Source organism: Amblyomma mixtum, chromosome 6 (genome assembly GCF_055824585.1).
Source record: "Amblyomma mixtum isolate Tamu chromosome 6, ASM5582458v1, whole genome shotgun sequence".
Classification (NCBI taxonomy): Eukaryota; Metazoa; Arthropoda; class Arachnida; order Ixodida; family Ixodidae; genus Amblyomma; species Amblyomma mixtum.
Genome location: NC_143017.1, coordinates 142,423,895 through 142,440,324, shown reverse-complemented (window position 1 = coordinate 142,440,324; position 16,430 = coordinate 142,423,895). Strand labels below are relative to the sequence as shown.

General features: G+C 45.9%; 1 protein-coding gene across 1 annotated transcript in view; it reads right to left on the bottom strand.

Moving 5' to 3' along the window:
- Positions 1 to 16,430, bottom strand: part of LOC149340649 (uncharacterized) — a 449,066-nt gene that overhangs the window by 99,754 nt on the left and 332,882 nt on the right. Inside the window, exon 3 of the mRNA XM_089549483.1 lies at positions 20 to 76. Within this exon, the coding sequence (XP_089405609.1) occupies positions 41 to 76 (36 nt within the window). The 3' untranslated portion in view covers positions 20 to 40. The remainder of the gene's footprint in view (positions 1 to 19; positions 77 to 16,430) is intronic.

The window sequence follows — 16,430 nt, the reverse complement described above, 5'->3', positions numbered from 1 at the left end:
CAAAAAAAAAATTATTTACCTTTTCTCTGCGAGCTGCCTTTTAAGCTCGACCAGAGTATCTTGGAAATGACGTCGCCTGCACAGAACGCAATGACAATACTTCTGTTCCAGATTTCAGTACTTATAGGTGTCCAGGATCAAGTTCTTAATATTGCCACGTTTCCACAAGCAGCCACTAGGCGGCTGCTCTTCGCAAGTCGCGTGCACCGGCGAGTGAAAGAAGAAGATTGGTTCCGGCCTCCTCTGAGTGCGCTTGGCTTGCTGTCCGGTGCCGTCCAGGTCAACCCCCCATTAAAGCCTTTCAGTAACGAGCTCCAACGGCTACGTAACAATATCTCAAATACTTAAGTGTCCACCTACTGTATGACTGCAGTAATTTTGCAGTGGGTAGAAATGAGTACCATAAACAGAAGGAAGGAATTAAACTGGGGATGAGGGCAGCGATTTTTTAAAAACACAATATCCGCGCTTTATGTCCCTTTGTTCCGCGATTTACGGAGGATAGCGTGAGCATAGTGAATTTTATAAATACTTCTTGACGAAAACTTTTTGCTTCCTTCAGACTAGTTTTCATATCAGGCTACAGGCAAGTACAATGGTTGGAGATACTTTGAAAGACCATCTACTCAGGCAAACACCCTTAGCTTTGCTAACTGGGGTCCACGCCCTTTAAAAACGTAGAAGAGAAGATCCTAGCTGCCCGCAAATATTCTCAACTCTAAAGCAATGAGGAAATAGCATCAAGACGACCAATTCCGCCACAAAAGGAGAAACGGCACTCGCGTTCTCAGAAAACAGCGGTGTGTGTGTACGAATACCGACGAAATGTACGGACTCGAATCTCGGCACTTCACTTCCAGGGCTTTTCAGAGCCGACGACAAACGAATTCACGGCGCAGCTTTCCATCTTCCTTAAAAAGGAAAGAAAATAGCGAAATCACGGAAACTAAAACGACTGAGCCGCTCGCCGGTGCGCCATCGTTTCTCGCACCTCTAACGGCTGCCCTTGTTAGGAGTGCACGGGACACTTTATGGACGGCCCTCCGGAGACAGGCCCCGGTCCACTTGGAAGTCATCCACTTTGCTGGCCCCCGCCCACCACACTTCCACCCGTCTCCGACTCTGAGTGCTCACTCGTTTGCTTCTACTCGCTTCTTGCGTTCTTATTCCTCACATTGTTCCTCCTTACCCTGAAATCTGCGCGTCGCATTTTGCCGAGCCCCTTTCGTCGCGACAGGCCGTCTTCGTACTTTTCATTACTTTTTTTCAGGGGGGGGAGGGGGGGGGGCTTGTTATGCTGCCCTTTTGAAGCCAGCGTATTTCCAGGTCTTTTTGGGCGAACGCTTGTCGACGGAAATGTCTCCAGGGTCACGTTCTTAACCGCGGCGCTCTTTTCCATTTTGAGATTTCCTTTGCTTGCCTTCCACCTTCCCCCTTCTTTGACACATTCTTTCACGGCTTTCGACGATGTCCTGTAAAAAGGCGACGAGGGAGGAAGCTTGATGATCTGCATGAGAGACCGATCGTTCACTTGAAAATTTATCTTCCTATCTTTGGCCCATTTTGACCATGGTGGGATTTTTATGCATAACGTAGCTCATTGCCATTGTATATCTGAAGCTTTTGGCACGTACTATAGGCATCTGCCAAGCGTTACACCGTCCGACCTATTGGTCGAAAGCACAGATTATAATGGCATTTTGTGATCACTTTCTTGATTTTCTTCTAAAGTATAAGATTAAATATCATCTCTCTACCTAAATCCTAGTAGACAAGCACGCTCGCTTTAAAATCGATGAGATAACAGTAGGCGTCATCTCGAAAAAACTTACTCTCACCCTTGTGTTTGCAAGGACACAAGGTGAGGAGAACTTTACTCGGGATTCTTTTTTAGTTGCGAATGTAGTCTACGCCAGCAAATAACGAGTTAAATATTAACGACTTTCATTACAAGAGCCTACGAAGTAACAGAAATGTCAGCTTTTACTGCGCAGCAGATGATTCTGGTACAAAGAATTAGCTGTAAAAGGACAGCTTACACCAGGGAGACCGCAATTTTTTTTTTCCGGTCTGGCCATCACTCGGCACTTCGAGCGTTTTCGTCCATTCACGAAAATTCTAATCGCTTTATCGTTTATCTCACGGTTTCGTCATCTAGGAAAGTAATGAAACTGCAAGCAGGGAATTTGGGGTGTTATTGCGTCTCGGTGCACGATCGAAGCCTGCATCGTCAGAGGCTTAGCTCTTAATGTTATCGTACTTCATGATAACTCTCCCAGAAAAGTTCCAGAAAATGTGCGTAGTTTGTTATACGACGCTCAAATACTCTGCGTATAATTGGCGCAGACCAATAAACAGGCCTTCGGGTTTTTTTGGCTGATGGGTGCAGGCCCCTCTTCTAGACCATCGTGTCTTCATTTCGCCACGGCGGCGAACACATGCTGGCGTCGAAAGTCACGCCCCCGCTACCTTACCTCGGCATATGCCGGTCTTCATGGACCTTGGACGAAGGGGAGTGGTGACTAAGCGTGCTGCGTGACGAACTCGGCGTCTTGTCTAAAACGGGACAGTGCATGCTAGCGCTTTTGCAGTGCTCCCGCCATTTAGCTTCGGCTCTGATAAGACGTCCTAATGGCCTTTACAGATCGAAAACTTCGACGATTATCAGTTTGCCTATGTATTGGACGAGTGAAGATGGAAAGATCTGGGACGCTGTTGCGAGGTACGGGCTGTGGACTCGGTGAAGGCTAGGAAATGGGTCTTTATTAAAAGATTTTGACCCAAAGGAAAAGAGGGCCCCAGGCCCTTGGAAGGTACAGGCTGGCTACCCGAGCAGCTGCTCTCTTCCGCTGCTGGAGGACGACTCCCCTCGTTGACTCCCGTGCGTTTACCAGCCTTGTCCTTATCCCGCCGCTGCCAACCAGTTCCGCTGCTGGAGGAAGACTCTCTGTACCTTCCAAGGGCCAGGGGCCCTCTTTTCTTTTGGGTCAAAATCTTTTAATAAAGACCCATTTCCCAGCCTTCATCGAGTCCACAGCCCGTACCTCGCAACAACGCACATTGCTTTGCACAATAAACGTGAGTGAATAAACGTGACTGTGTTTTCCTCATTTGGGTATTATTTTACTTGTTTCGATATGCGGCTCTCATATTTATTTTGTGCACTCGCATAATCAGAACAATTTATATGCAGTGCCCACATTCACAGAAAAATGTGCATTCATCTGTAGGTAACCGAATCCGAACTACTGCCTTTCGTTTCTTTTCTATTTAGCAACATTTAAACAGTGACCGTCATTTTTTGTAAATGGCATCCAGTTTCATATGAGTTGTTGTCGAGAATTATTAAACCTTTGTCCACTCCAACAACTGCAAAATTCTTGGTAGAACTAAAAAAAAAAAGAATGTCTGTGTTGTCAGCAATTCGCTCCTGTCTGCAACTAGTAGAGGAGAAAGCGGTTGTTCCTCGTTATGTGGTTAGCTTTCCTTCACGAAGAAAACCCACCGTAGTTCCTAGAAGCGGCTATCCTCACTCCTCTCTACTAAGTCATTCAGTTGGAGTTGAAAGGCAAGTGTATAAGCTGTAATCTTCCTAACACGCAACTTCAGTTTCTGTTCGCAGGTTACCTGTGGCTTTGGTTCTTTTTGGCGATTGGTTTGGTTTGGTTTATTGGGGTTTAACGTCCCAAAGCGACTGAGGCTATGAGGGACGCCGTAGTGAAGGGCTCAGGAAATTTCGACCAGCCCACTGCTCTAGGTCAAATATTTGAACCCAGCAACCAGCACACAAGCTATGAGCGTTTTCATGACAGTTTTTGAGAGTCAGGTTTTCTGTTTGCTGCAGGGATGCAACCTTTCGCGCACTTATGCGTGCACTCGCAGACACTCTTGGAGCGTGGGGTGTAGCAGTAACCAAGTAACCAAGTAACGAGGGAAATGGTCGTTTGGCGCCAAGCTTTCGCCGGTCGCAAGCCATAGAATAGGCCGGCGCCAAAGGTTCATAAACAAATCAGTTTATGCAGCAAAGAGCTAATAGAGAGGTATTTACAAGCACTCGTACGAGCACATACAAAGTGATTTACAATACAATGCAACTCGTGCAAAGTAACACTCGAGAGAGACAACAATACAAGAGAAATATTGCACCTAAAGAGCACTAACACAAAAGAAAGTCTAATAAGCAACGAAGAATTTCTTCACTGATCAGTGCGAAAGTCCGACGACCACAGGATCACGACGGAGCCGTTCCGCACGAAGGCGCACGCTGCCTCGCAGGTTTGTGGCTGGGCGAATAGTTTTGACCCCGTAGTGGAGCGGGCACGCTTCTCTGAACCTTGAACGCGGCTCGGGCTGGCAGACAGCGGTCAACGACCTTCATATAGCGCTCCGTGTCTGTTCGTTCTTCGCGCCAAGGCAGGCGCGCACATACGCACGTATCAACTGTACAATATGCTTCTCTTTCTCATGCCGGGCGCGCGTCCCCACTGGTCAGGCGCAGCGACCGGCTTCCAGAGCCTTCCAGTTCCTTCTTGCGATGCGCCGCTACCGGCGCGCGAGCGAAGTGGACAGGGCATCACTTAGCACGCTCAAGGCTACGCCCTCTCCGTCCACAATGAGCAGAATTTACTCAAACCTTCTCGAATAATCCACGCCTCGCGCGGACGCGAATCCTTTATCGCCGCGCCGGTGAGCGAAGCGGAAAGGGAAGCAGCAAACACAGGGTTTGATGCTTTCCTGGGTTTCCTTCTCCGCTCTCCCAACTCTCCCCCCCCCCCAAAAAAAAACACTGAAATGTTTAAAAAAAAACCTTTTTTTTTCGTCAGCCAAGAAAATAGTTAAATAACAACGAAAATGTCTTCATGCAATTTCAAGTTTTTATGATTGTTTCCTTTCAGTCTGAGATTATTTTCTCTTCCTTTTCGAACGTTCATGCAGCAAGCACGTTGGTTGAAGGCCAGGTCACATAAATGCTCCTGGCTGAACTTAACAACACGCCTGTAATACTTGAACTCCGGGCTGAGGTAGTACAAAATGGCTGAAATTTCTGCAGCGCGACACGTACAGCACAAAACAACATAGGCTCCAGCGCACGTGCGCAGCTTTAGCCAAATAGATCCCTAGCTTGTTGCCGACAGAGAGTGGGTAGGAAGGCTGTAAAGTAACACTAAGCAAGATCAAGCGAGACGGACTCGCACTACCATCTAATAGCTGTAACATGTGGCCCCATCTGTCTGGTGGCAAAGCCTTTGCACCAACGAGCCGCTAATTCCTCTGGCTCGCCGCTGCTGCAGAAACCACAATCATCCTCCAGCTGCGAACGAATCTGGCCCCATTTCGAAAACGTCCATAGAAGGCTTCGCAACAGGCTTTCAGGAAAACGCGTTCGAAAGCTTGTGTATGTACACTCGAGCCTAGCTGTGGACACGACTTCAATCCATACTGCTGCGCGTAGTGCGCATACAACGACAGTGACTTCGAGTCCGATATGCACTCACTTATAGGTCAGTGTTCGTGTTCAGTTTCTCGGTTCAGTACAACAAGCAGTTCGTTTCAAAAATATGACATTTTGATCAGCAAATTTTGGAAGAACTTGGGAGCATTATTATTCTCTGTTCTTGCCATGTACTGCAAAAAGTTCTAATTTTTCATGAAAAACACCCCGAAAAAAGTTTTTTTTTTCAAGCCATGAAAATTTCCTGAAAATCTACATCTGTAGTTCCAACGGCGCGCGCTGGCGAGATTGCTTCTGCGCTGCGTCGATTTTTTCGAATATGCGCCGAATTTTCTGACAGGGGACAACGCGAATTTGTGAAGAAAAAAATGCCTCAATCCTTACTGAGGATGCAGAATCAGGCCGTTATTCGATTCAGTTTCCAAAATACCGTTCATGAAGGAACTTAATTATTTCTGCATGCATAGGCCTTAATATTTTACACTCTAATGTCAGGGCATTAGAATTTAAACTTATACATATTGGCGCCAGCTGCGGAAATTATGTTTGTTTGTTAAAAATAGGTTCAAAGAGGTCGTCATTATTTCGCAAAAGTTGCCTAACTATTCCTGCAGACTGCTCAAGACCACAGCGTCTCCACAGTACTATTCCTTGTGAACGACACTGTGTTCGACGTCTGTGCCCATTTTTGCCAGCTATCGGCGGTTACAAATTTAGAAAGGCACAAAAATAAGTCTTTGTGCTTCGTCAATCCTTCAGCAGAAATGCTTAGCACGTAATCTGAAAAAAAAAAGTTCACTGCGCCTTCTCGAGAAGCCGGAATGTCTGCATACTACACACCACGGTTGTTTTGAAGATCAGCCCTTTGGGTACTTTGTTTTTAGGAAACAATTCTAGTTCAAAAGAGAGTTCACTAACACTGTCCTCTAAGATCAATTTAGCGTGCTCTTCACACCGAAGAACTTCGTTTTCACGCAGCCAGCGTTCGGCAGCCTCATTCCCCTAGTTCTCTCTCCATCTTTCGGGCGCACCGCTTTTCATTCAGGTCCTTTACGTTCAAGGGCGGCTTTGGGCACACGCTGCGCGTCTCAACGTTCAGCACCACTCCGTTGCCGAGTATCCTTACGATCCCTTCGAACTCTTCTTCAGATCGTACTTTACGTTTCCGAGGCGGTTCTGACTGTGGTTCAGTCTCTTTTCATTCCGCTTCTTTGCAGTTCCTTGGGGCATCTCGTGCCGCACGGCGCGTTAGCATCCTCGAAGCCTTTCTATTTTTCGGCAGGTCACTCCGCCTTCCTTCAACAGCAGGCGCTGAGCTTCTACTCAGCGGCCTTCGCACGGCCAGCTGCACTGCCTTGTTAGCGATACTCTCTTCGGGTAAGCCGGCTCGTCTTTTTGAGCCGCTTCAGTCGGGACCCTGCTTGGCGTGTTTTTTTTTGTTTTTTTTTGAAGCCGCCATCACTTTGCACAAATATGCGAGCTTCCAGTGAATAGAGAGTTTGTGGAGGGTAAGGATTGGTGGTGGCGACGTTTCTAGGTGGTAGAGTCGGGCGCATGGGTGATGAATGGCGTCTCAAGAAACTGAAGGTAGTCTGGGATGGGGTGGGAAGGTGAATCGAGGGTGGTTCTTGTTGGGCAGGTGACGGGGAGATGGCTTGTGGGTGGTGCTTTTTGTGGGTGGAGGCTACACGTTTTTGAGCCAGAGGCACAGGCGCTGGCTTTTTCGTATTAGAACTCTGCCATTGCTTCCACAGTAAAAGAAAGACTGTCAATCCAACACTGGGAACAAATTGGGAATGAAAGATTGTATAGTAATTCAAGAGGCAAAGCTCTTCTATTCGAGGCTTGCACAGGTTGCCTGCGAACTAAAGAAGAAAAAGTAATTGTGAACAAAGATAATATTTCTGTAGCAGGCAGCCGCGGTGTACAAAATATTAAACGTATTATGGCTAAGATTACAAAGAGGGCTTGGTGAGCCCTTCAATGGCTTTGAGTTTCAGGGATAGTGAAAGAAAAATAACACATAAGCACTAGAGAGGAGCAGGAGAAGACCGCAATATTAGTTGTGAAAAAGGAGAACGGAAACATTTTACTGACTTTCACGGAAATCAGGATAATACAGATTGAAACATTGAAAATAGGTTATAACGGGGAAACGATAAACGTAGTCGGATTAAGTGTAGACAAAAGAAGAAACGCGATGAACATCCAGTTTAATTTAATAGGCAGGCTGGCGCCCGCAATCGCCCTTAAGCGGAGAGCATGCCTATAGTATATGCCTATCTCTCTTGGGGCGTCTCGGCCGCAGATTACAGGAGGGCCTGACGAGTGTGGCTTGCAGAGGTCAACGAATGAGAAGTGAAGCTTCGAGTGAGCAGTGCCTGCATTTCGTGCTGTATGATGCTTGACTTTTCGGTGGATAGTTTTGAGTGTCAGCCTCAGCAAATGCGCTTTACCAAGCGATAAATGTACTCAAAACAAAGTGCTCGTATTACTGGGTTTCATTCCGTGATGAGTGTAGAGACTCTTTGAGGTAACATGCGCAAGGGAACGCTTTTCCGTAATTCGAAGCAGCTCACATCGCAGGGCATTTCGGCAGGACCACGTACTGCAAACGCAGTTAAAATGAAATCTACTTCTGAAGCTACTTGTAATGGGCGATTACTCCGCGATGATCTGCTTGGAATCGAGACGCGACTTCATGTACGCATGAAATGCGCTTGCAGTGAATAGCTATCGTTAAAGCCGATAATAATTGAAGAGCCAATTCGACTTTTAAAGCAACTGCCGAAAACAAAAAGCATTAATCTGAATTTCACTTCGTAGCTTGTTTTGGTACTTCACTCTTCAGGGCGCGTCTGGCGCCTTTATGCAATGCGTTTTGCAGACGGCTGGAACGTCATGGAGACGGTCACTTTTTGTCAAGCGTGCATCATTTTTGGCTGTTACCACAGAAGGAACATTCCGCGGCAGAAGAAAAAGAAAGCTCAGAATTGATCCTGCCAATGCCGGCCATCTTCGCAGCACTGATGAAAGAGACGGGACAGCAGCAGTCGCCCTCACAAGCGTACTTTAGAAACGCTCCACTAGTGGCGCCACTGCAGGCAGTGCGCCGGGGGGTAAGGCTAACAACCCATTACTGTTGATCATGTGGTGCCGCTTATCACGTGTTATCACTAACCACATGGTACCGCTGATCATATTTTACGGCTGATCACATGTTACTGCTGATCGCAGGGTATCGCTGATCAGAAAGAGTCGCTTATTACCGAGTAACCGCTGGCACTGTTGTTGATTGCTGCAGCATAATTTAGTTCTCCGAGTTAGCGAACGTTGTGTTTGTGCAAGGGCACTTCTCGGTGGTGACCCCACTCCGTGCTGCGCCTAAGCGATGTACTCTAACGGAGCTCCCTACATATCTTATAAACTTTATTCCTTTCCTATCTCCTCTGTAGCATAGGACATACACTCGACATCAAACACTTGCTGCTTTTACAAGGCGCACATTCTCAGGTTTTGTGAGAATTTGGCCCATGATAATTGGAATTTCAATAATAAAATGCAAATAGATTTAAACGCTCTGTGAATGTACATCACTCCTCTTCGGATAAAAGAGCCGGGTTATATCTAAGGGACTAACGGCAACAAATCCAGAGAAAGACATATTGAATTTTTACCCGCCCACGTTTATTGTTTCAATACTGCTGGCCTGAAAGTACAGCCGTGAGAGCGGAAGTTTTTACAGGCGATTTGTTAATTTGGAGTGCATAGAAAGCAGTTGCACCCCAGCCATAATGGGATGACAGAGATGAAAGCCACTAACATTCGAGCACACCCCTAAACTCCAAAGCTCGGTTATGTACGGCGACGACCATATTAACAGGCGAAATCTTCGTGTGCCCGAAAGAACAGGCATCAGATGACGTACTCACGCACCTAAAGATAGCGGACAAGGGAGCATCGCGGGTTGCATAAAACATAGGACCAGAGCCTAATGCTTTTCAGCACGGGTATTCTGCCAAATTATTGTATTACACTACTTAGCTGCTATATCTCAACTCGCTCTCTCAGCTAGGTTAGTGCTGCTTCGTTGAAACAATTATGGTCGCACAGGCCAGTAGAAGACTCAAACGCACATCGGCGAAACCTGGATATATTAACACCGTAATATAAGGCGTAGGTTACTCAAGACAAGTATAGAAAGGCTGGGCTTACTCACACAAAAGCCGTGCGCACTCGCATACGCACATAATCTTAAACCGGGTGCATAAATGGCAAGCCTTGTGTGCCTGAAGAATATTAATAGGGCTTTGGCCGGACGCAGCGCTGATGCATGGTCCAAGTAAATTAACCAAGTTGAAGCTAGAGCGCTGACGCACTCTTAGCTCAGTTTTCAGTGTTCTATACGGCAACGTCAAGCTGCAACAGCATGAGTGTTCATTGTCTACTTCCTTCTGTGTGCGCAACGTATAACTTGTACTGGTACCAAGTGTATGCTACATTAAAGAGAATTCTATAATTGCATCTGCGGTCCCGTCTACCCACGTAACGTAAGCCAGTGGAAGTAAGTGGAAGTAAAAAGTATGGGTTTAGCTTGTTTTCGTAATCGGAAATTAGAGCAAGCAGCAAGAAGTGCCTTAACTCGAATGTCATCATTATAAGCATGCAGTATACTGCTAATATAAAACCAGCTTGACCTGAATTTCAGGAATGAAAAATATCTTATAACTGTATACAAGGATAACGAAACATATTTAACATACTTTAAACTTTGAACAAGAGCAGCTATCAGGAACGGGAGAAGATCAGCCTCAGACTCGAAAGAAAATCACAGGAGTGGGAATTCGGTACAGCGCTCGAAGAGGCCGCAGTGTCCGACGGGCGTTTAAATCACGTCTCCGGCTTTTAATCTCGGAGCAGATGTGTTCTAGTTCTCCGCGTATCGATCGAGTGCTCGGGAATTCTGCGTCCGCCGAAAGGAATAGCACGGGACGGGAAGGTCGCAAATTGGAATTAATTACCACAGCTAATTACCTTTGGATAACTTGTATACAATTACGTCTTTCTAAGCACGAAGCCGCTACAGCTGTGGTCGACGGAAGATCGCTATGCAACGGAAGTCGGAAGCGTGTTTTTTGCTACCTGTCACTGCGATTTTTCTGTATTTTACTGTCTTTGGTACTTTCCGTGACGGTTTCCTCTGTTGCGTTCACTCACACGGATGGATAGTTGCTAAAGCGGCGCTGTTGGTCTGAGACTGTGATATTTTTTTTTTACTACATTAATGTTTCAGTTAGAAAAGCTAATTAGTAGGCTTGACCGGAACTTGGGGCTTTGATATCTGAGCAGGAAACGCACTCTAACTTGAGAACTCTTTGGGCTCTCCGGAAGAAATGGAAACTTAGCTTTTAAGTCACCCTACAAAAAAGCAAGTTACGAGTAAATTTTCCGGAGCGTCACTTCAGACACAGCAGCAGGGACAAGCAACCCACTAGTCGTGCCTGTGCTTCGAGTGTCTCTGTAAGCGAAGTGTACTGCCTTGACCAGAAGATACCTGGCCCTCTTTTAACGTCGTTGCCTATATGCATACTGCGAATATTGTTTAAATGTGTGAATCCGCGTAAAAGTTGACGCTGTAAACTCGAATCGAACAAACTTGCATTTCAGCCGTCCAGTAATTAGCTAAAAGGAGACTTGTTTGAACCACTCGCCACAATTAAGCACGTCGCTCTTGGGACGAAAGGATTGCAGAAGGCGCGCAAAAAAAAAAAAAAAAAAGCCGACCACAAGCGATGCTTCGTTGGTACAGGAAAAGGTTGATACTAGGCGATCCTTTTGCCTAAGGGAGTCGACGTCAAGATTTACAGTCGAATTCAATTATTGGGGAGGTCGGTCGAAACCAGGCGCTCGCTGGCACGCATTGTATTCCAACTACTATGCACTAGTTGTTCATCGACCTTGCGTGACTGCGCGCAAAAGGTCACATCTTGCCTGCTTGACGAAAGCTTTAATATTCAGGGTGTTTCACCTAAGACTTTCTGCAATTTTTAAAAATAAGCTATTTGAATTAGATGCGCGCTTTTTCTGTTGTAGCATTGTCAGTGGTGTAGTACATCATAATGCAGCTAAGACGTGCTAACTAGCAGGCTTGTTAACCAATATTTAATAGTTAACTTTTAAACTATTACCGTTGGGCTCCTTAATTATTGAGAGGCATGTAGCCCACCGTAAGTAATGTCCATATTCGTTTTTAGAATTTCGAGAACGCGATTATCTTCGGCGCTGTGGCCCAACAAATTTTGGCTATTTCGATGAGTTAGGTTCACTCGAGAGGTTGCTTTGCCTGCAAGCTTCTCAAACCGCATGTATTTTGGCGCGATGTAGGCGAAATTTGTTGGTCCACAGCGCCGAGGATAATCGCGTTCTCGAAATTCTAAAAACGGATATGGACATTACTTACGGTGGGCTGCATGCCTCTCAATAATTAAGGAGCCCAACGGTAATAGTTTAAAAGTTAACTATTAAATGCTATTAATTGCTGCCTACTTTTCAAGAAATCATCTCGCTTTGGAGAAGCGTCTTCCCAATGAAAAAACCCCGAATAAATCCCTGCATCAGGTCGGATTAATTTTCCGGTCGCATGAGCATCTGTTGGACTGAAGAAAGACGAAAGACAGCTTGACAAGCATTATTCGAGACTGAGTTACCGCGAGCGCACCATTCGCGATTGTGGAAGAGTCTGCGGAACAATACGCAGCATGAAAATAACATTAGGAAGTGTGGAAGACAAAAAAAAAAGAGTCAAAAGGAACACAAGTCGCAGTTCCCTAATTACATGCTTGCGGAAACTTCCGTTTCTAGTTCTGCAGGAAGACAAGATTGCTTTTGACTGGTTGCAACATAAGAGCCGCAAAGTTCCCAGGAAAAAAAACCAAGTTGGAAGAAAGAAACAACAAAGGCATCTGATGGTATTGTTAGCAAAGATAAGGGTTAGGTGACCAAACAAATCTACTAGATAGCCCCTGGAGTAAGCGGAAGTCATTAGGCGTGCTCCTGATATATGCATGTCCCGGTGTTCGTAATTTATCTGCGCTTCCTATCGTCGCTAATGATCGAAGTTGGCTTCCTACCCACCAGCAAAAGCGCAAAAAAAAAATATGGAGCAGCAGTCTGATCGGGTGGGGATGTTGCGTGCTAAGGATGCCTTCTTTAGCTGTGTTTCATGGTAGCCTTCTGCTTCAAACATGTTCTTTATAAGTTTTTAATAAACTGGCGCATTTCTTTCAGCACACATGAATCTAGGCTTCGTTTCCGTGTTATTCGACTTGTATTTCTTTTCCAGGTTCTCCTGGCTTTATGATCTGAGGCATTTTCGTGCACAGATAATCAAAGTCCCCACGGCATCAGTCGTACGAGTTTTCGAAATGCATCTGGTTGCTGCACTGTGCCCATTTTTGTAAACCTAAAGCTTGCGTCTAGAGAAATGGGAACCATATATCGAAATGAGAAACCATAAAAAAAAAGGCGCTAAAGCAAATTGACATATCACAACACAGCCTTGCAGGATATACCGGTGTTGTTTTTTCGCTGGCGAAGCATTCACCTCCCACAACTGCTACGCAGGGCACATAAAAGCTCCCCTTGCTTACGTCATTTCGTGTTTGGCTTCCTAGGTAATGGACCCAATAAAAAAAAAGAGTATGACGGCAAATGCACGCGGGCATACGTTCTTGACTTTAGACAGCTAAGATAAGGGGCGGAAAAAGCAGAGTTCACGCTGATAAAACCTTTGGTGACTCGAACTGAAAAGTCCCTAGCGCCCTACAGCTCTCATACTGCTTTCGCAGAAGAAAAACGACCGAGCCGTAGTCGGAGCAGCAGGCCAACGATGGAGGGCAGGAGATATGAGAGATGACGAAAATTACAGGGAGCATCCTCGTTTCACTTGGGGAGGAGACCATTTGTAAGAAAAGTGGAGCTGATAAAGGATTCTCTATTCTTTCGGAGTCATTCATCACCCACTTCTGGGTTATTGCCGAAGGTGCCGCGCTCCTCTCCTCGACGGTGCTTATTTCTGTCCACATTTGGAAGAAGGCAAACGAGGATCGCGGATATGGCGGAATGAAAAATGACGCGTGTTGATCTGTAGACCGCGGCGTTTTTTTGCAACAGGGAACAGTCTGTTACAATCGGCTCATATTTACTTCTGAAGGGAGTCCAAAACAGTGCACTTTATTCGCTCAGAGAAAGTAGAACATGGTGCAGTAATAAGAATAAACTAATATTGGCGCTGGTTGAAAAAAGACCAACTGAAGATACAGTTTCCTTCATTCTTAAGTATTCTTTAGTAAAAAGAAGTAGTTGGTTCATCTCAAAGCCCTTGGCGGAAGCGCATGCGTTTATATTGAGTTTTGTAGGGGTTTTAAGAACAGACCATGTGCATTATTGGTGCAATTGTGGTTAAATTAAGCTTTGATGTAACTGCATGAAAAGCAAAAAGAGAAGAGTCCTGTTTCTGTATGTAGTAATAGCGCCAGTAGCACCACGAACTTAGCTGCACGTTATCAGCGGCCAACAATTTCTCGGGTAATAAGAGACTTAAAAAATAGTGGAGTCGTGAGTTAATTTCAATGAAGTAAAATTTTCTTACTGATGACTACAGAGGCAGCAGTTTTCCGCACGACTACACTAATAGATTACACGGTTTCTTCGCATGTATTCTATGTAGTAACTGTGAGCTAAAAGTGCTACACCCAACTCAGCCAGGTCCTCTGAGCTTACTCGAATTGTTTACGGGTTGTGTATGGTGGTGTACGAGGTGCAGATCTCTGACGCGTGTCAGATACATCTCTTCAAAGAATTACAGATATTGTTCTTTTCCGTAAAACGGCCCGGAAACTACTAATAGAAGTTAGCGTTTGGCCGCGTTTCTGATGGGCACCAGCTCCGCTGCCTGCTTGCATACCTGCGGTACTGAGACCGATAGAGGGAGATTTTTTTGTGCCAACTTTTCGAACGTCTGCGCGCTATAAAATGAACGCCATCAACATGCTTCTTAGCTGCTAAGAATTTTTTAAAATCTCGGAATTCACTGCAAACTTCACTGCAAAAATTCACTGCAAATTTAAATGCGTTCACACTTTCCAATAAACTGCCGCAGCGATGGCTCAGTGGTTATGGTGTCCGGCTACTGACCCAAAAAACGCGGGTTCAGTCCTGGCCGCGGTGGTCGCATTTCTGTGGATTCGAAATGATAGTCGCGTGTACTATGCGATGTTAGTGAAGGTTAAAAAATCCAAGGTAGCTGCAATTATCTGGAGCCCTTCACTACAGCATTCCTCATGGCCTGAGTCGCTTTGAGACCATTAAACCCCATTAAAAAAAAATTAAAAATTCCAAATAAACTGACTTATTGGTCTTCATAAATCTCTTTCGAAGCATATTTGCTTGCGGAACCAGCCATTTCTTTACGTCACCGAAGCATAGCTTCCATTCGCCCTTCGCTGGGGACAGCAACTGCCGGCACCCCCCCTGCGGCAGCGGTGACGTAGTTAAACTTTTGGCGAAATCGGTCTCTTGTGCTACTCTGTGAGGCAAGGCACGCGTGCATGGGCCCATCCCTTTCGCGGGCGCTATCACCCCAAAATGCCGCACGCATTCGTCAACGTGTCCTGGTTCCACGGCGGGCAGTGAAAGCTGCAGGGAGAAAAAGGTGGCGCGTGGCCACCCTCCACCGCGATTCTCCTCCCCCGAATGACAGTGACGAATGCGGCTAACATGCGGGGCACAAAGGAACGCAGGATATTTGTTCGCCGCGTTTGCGGTTCCCGCGTATCGCGTGTGTTAGTAGCGCGGCCTTTCCGGCCCCCTGCCAACTTTTTAGCCAGGCCGGCTGCAACGCGTGGTAAATTACATGTCTGGCGTGGACCCCGACTCTAAAGCTTTCAATTTCATCCTTACCTAATCGAATACGGGATGCGAGGACGCAGGATGCAACGATCAGTGGCCGGGCGTAAACAAACAGGAGGGGAGAGAACGATACACACATTTTTAGAAATTTTGCGTTGTGGCTTCTCCGAGAATTTGTCACCTACTTGAAGAACCTTCATGGCTGCTGTAAAATTTGCTTGCTTGCTTTCCTGCTAGTGAATATTTTTTTCTTGTTCGCCAGCAGTGTGCATTTTTTTTTATCGACAAAAGGGAAACTTCATAAAAATGCATGAGAATAACCATGTGGTGATAAAATGGACCGCTACGAAGAGCACGAGTTGGGATGTGTCGCTTCTCGCGTACCCGGAGGCAGGCCGAGGTACCCTATTCAAACGTCGCCTTCATATGCGCGTCTTCTAATATCCTCCTGCTACCCGGAAGGCATGGCCCATAGTGGTAAATTTATTTCGCTTAGGAGCCCTTACTTAATTTAAGCAGCACTTGTAGCTCTCTATTAGGGTCGAGTCAATATTTTGCGTACTATTGCGTTTATTTTTTTCCAGCGATAATTTATTGGCTTGTTTACTGCTGATGCGTCGCTCGCGGCCGCTCTTCAAAACAGAGCATAGGACCACAGAACAGAGTGAATTAGGTTTTGAGAAACGTGTGATGTCCAGCAGGGTAAAAATAGAAACCTCTCCATGCAATCGAACAAATAGGCTGTTGTGCCATTTTCTGTTTAGACAACACCAATACGAATAACGCTAAAAAAAGGGGGTGTTATTCGTGACAAGGAAAACAACAATATTTCTTATTGTACGTGGTCAGGATATATTTCAAAGCGTTAATTCGTGTCAAACTGTTGAATAACTTTTTTCTGTGCTAGCGTTCTGGTAATATTCCTGAAGACATTAAACTACATGACCAAAAGACTAACTTCTTTGACCTAGCTCGAAAATAAGACCGAAGGTCCCACAGCTATGGCCAAAGGGAGTGGTGAGGGCGAGGGGATTCGTACGGACGAAATTTCTTTTTATTTTGGCTTTAC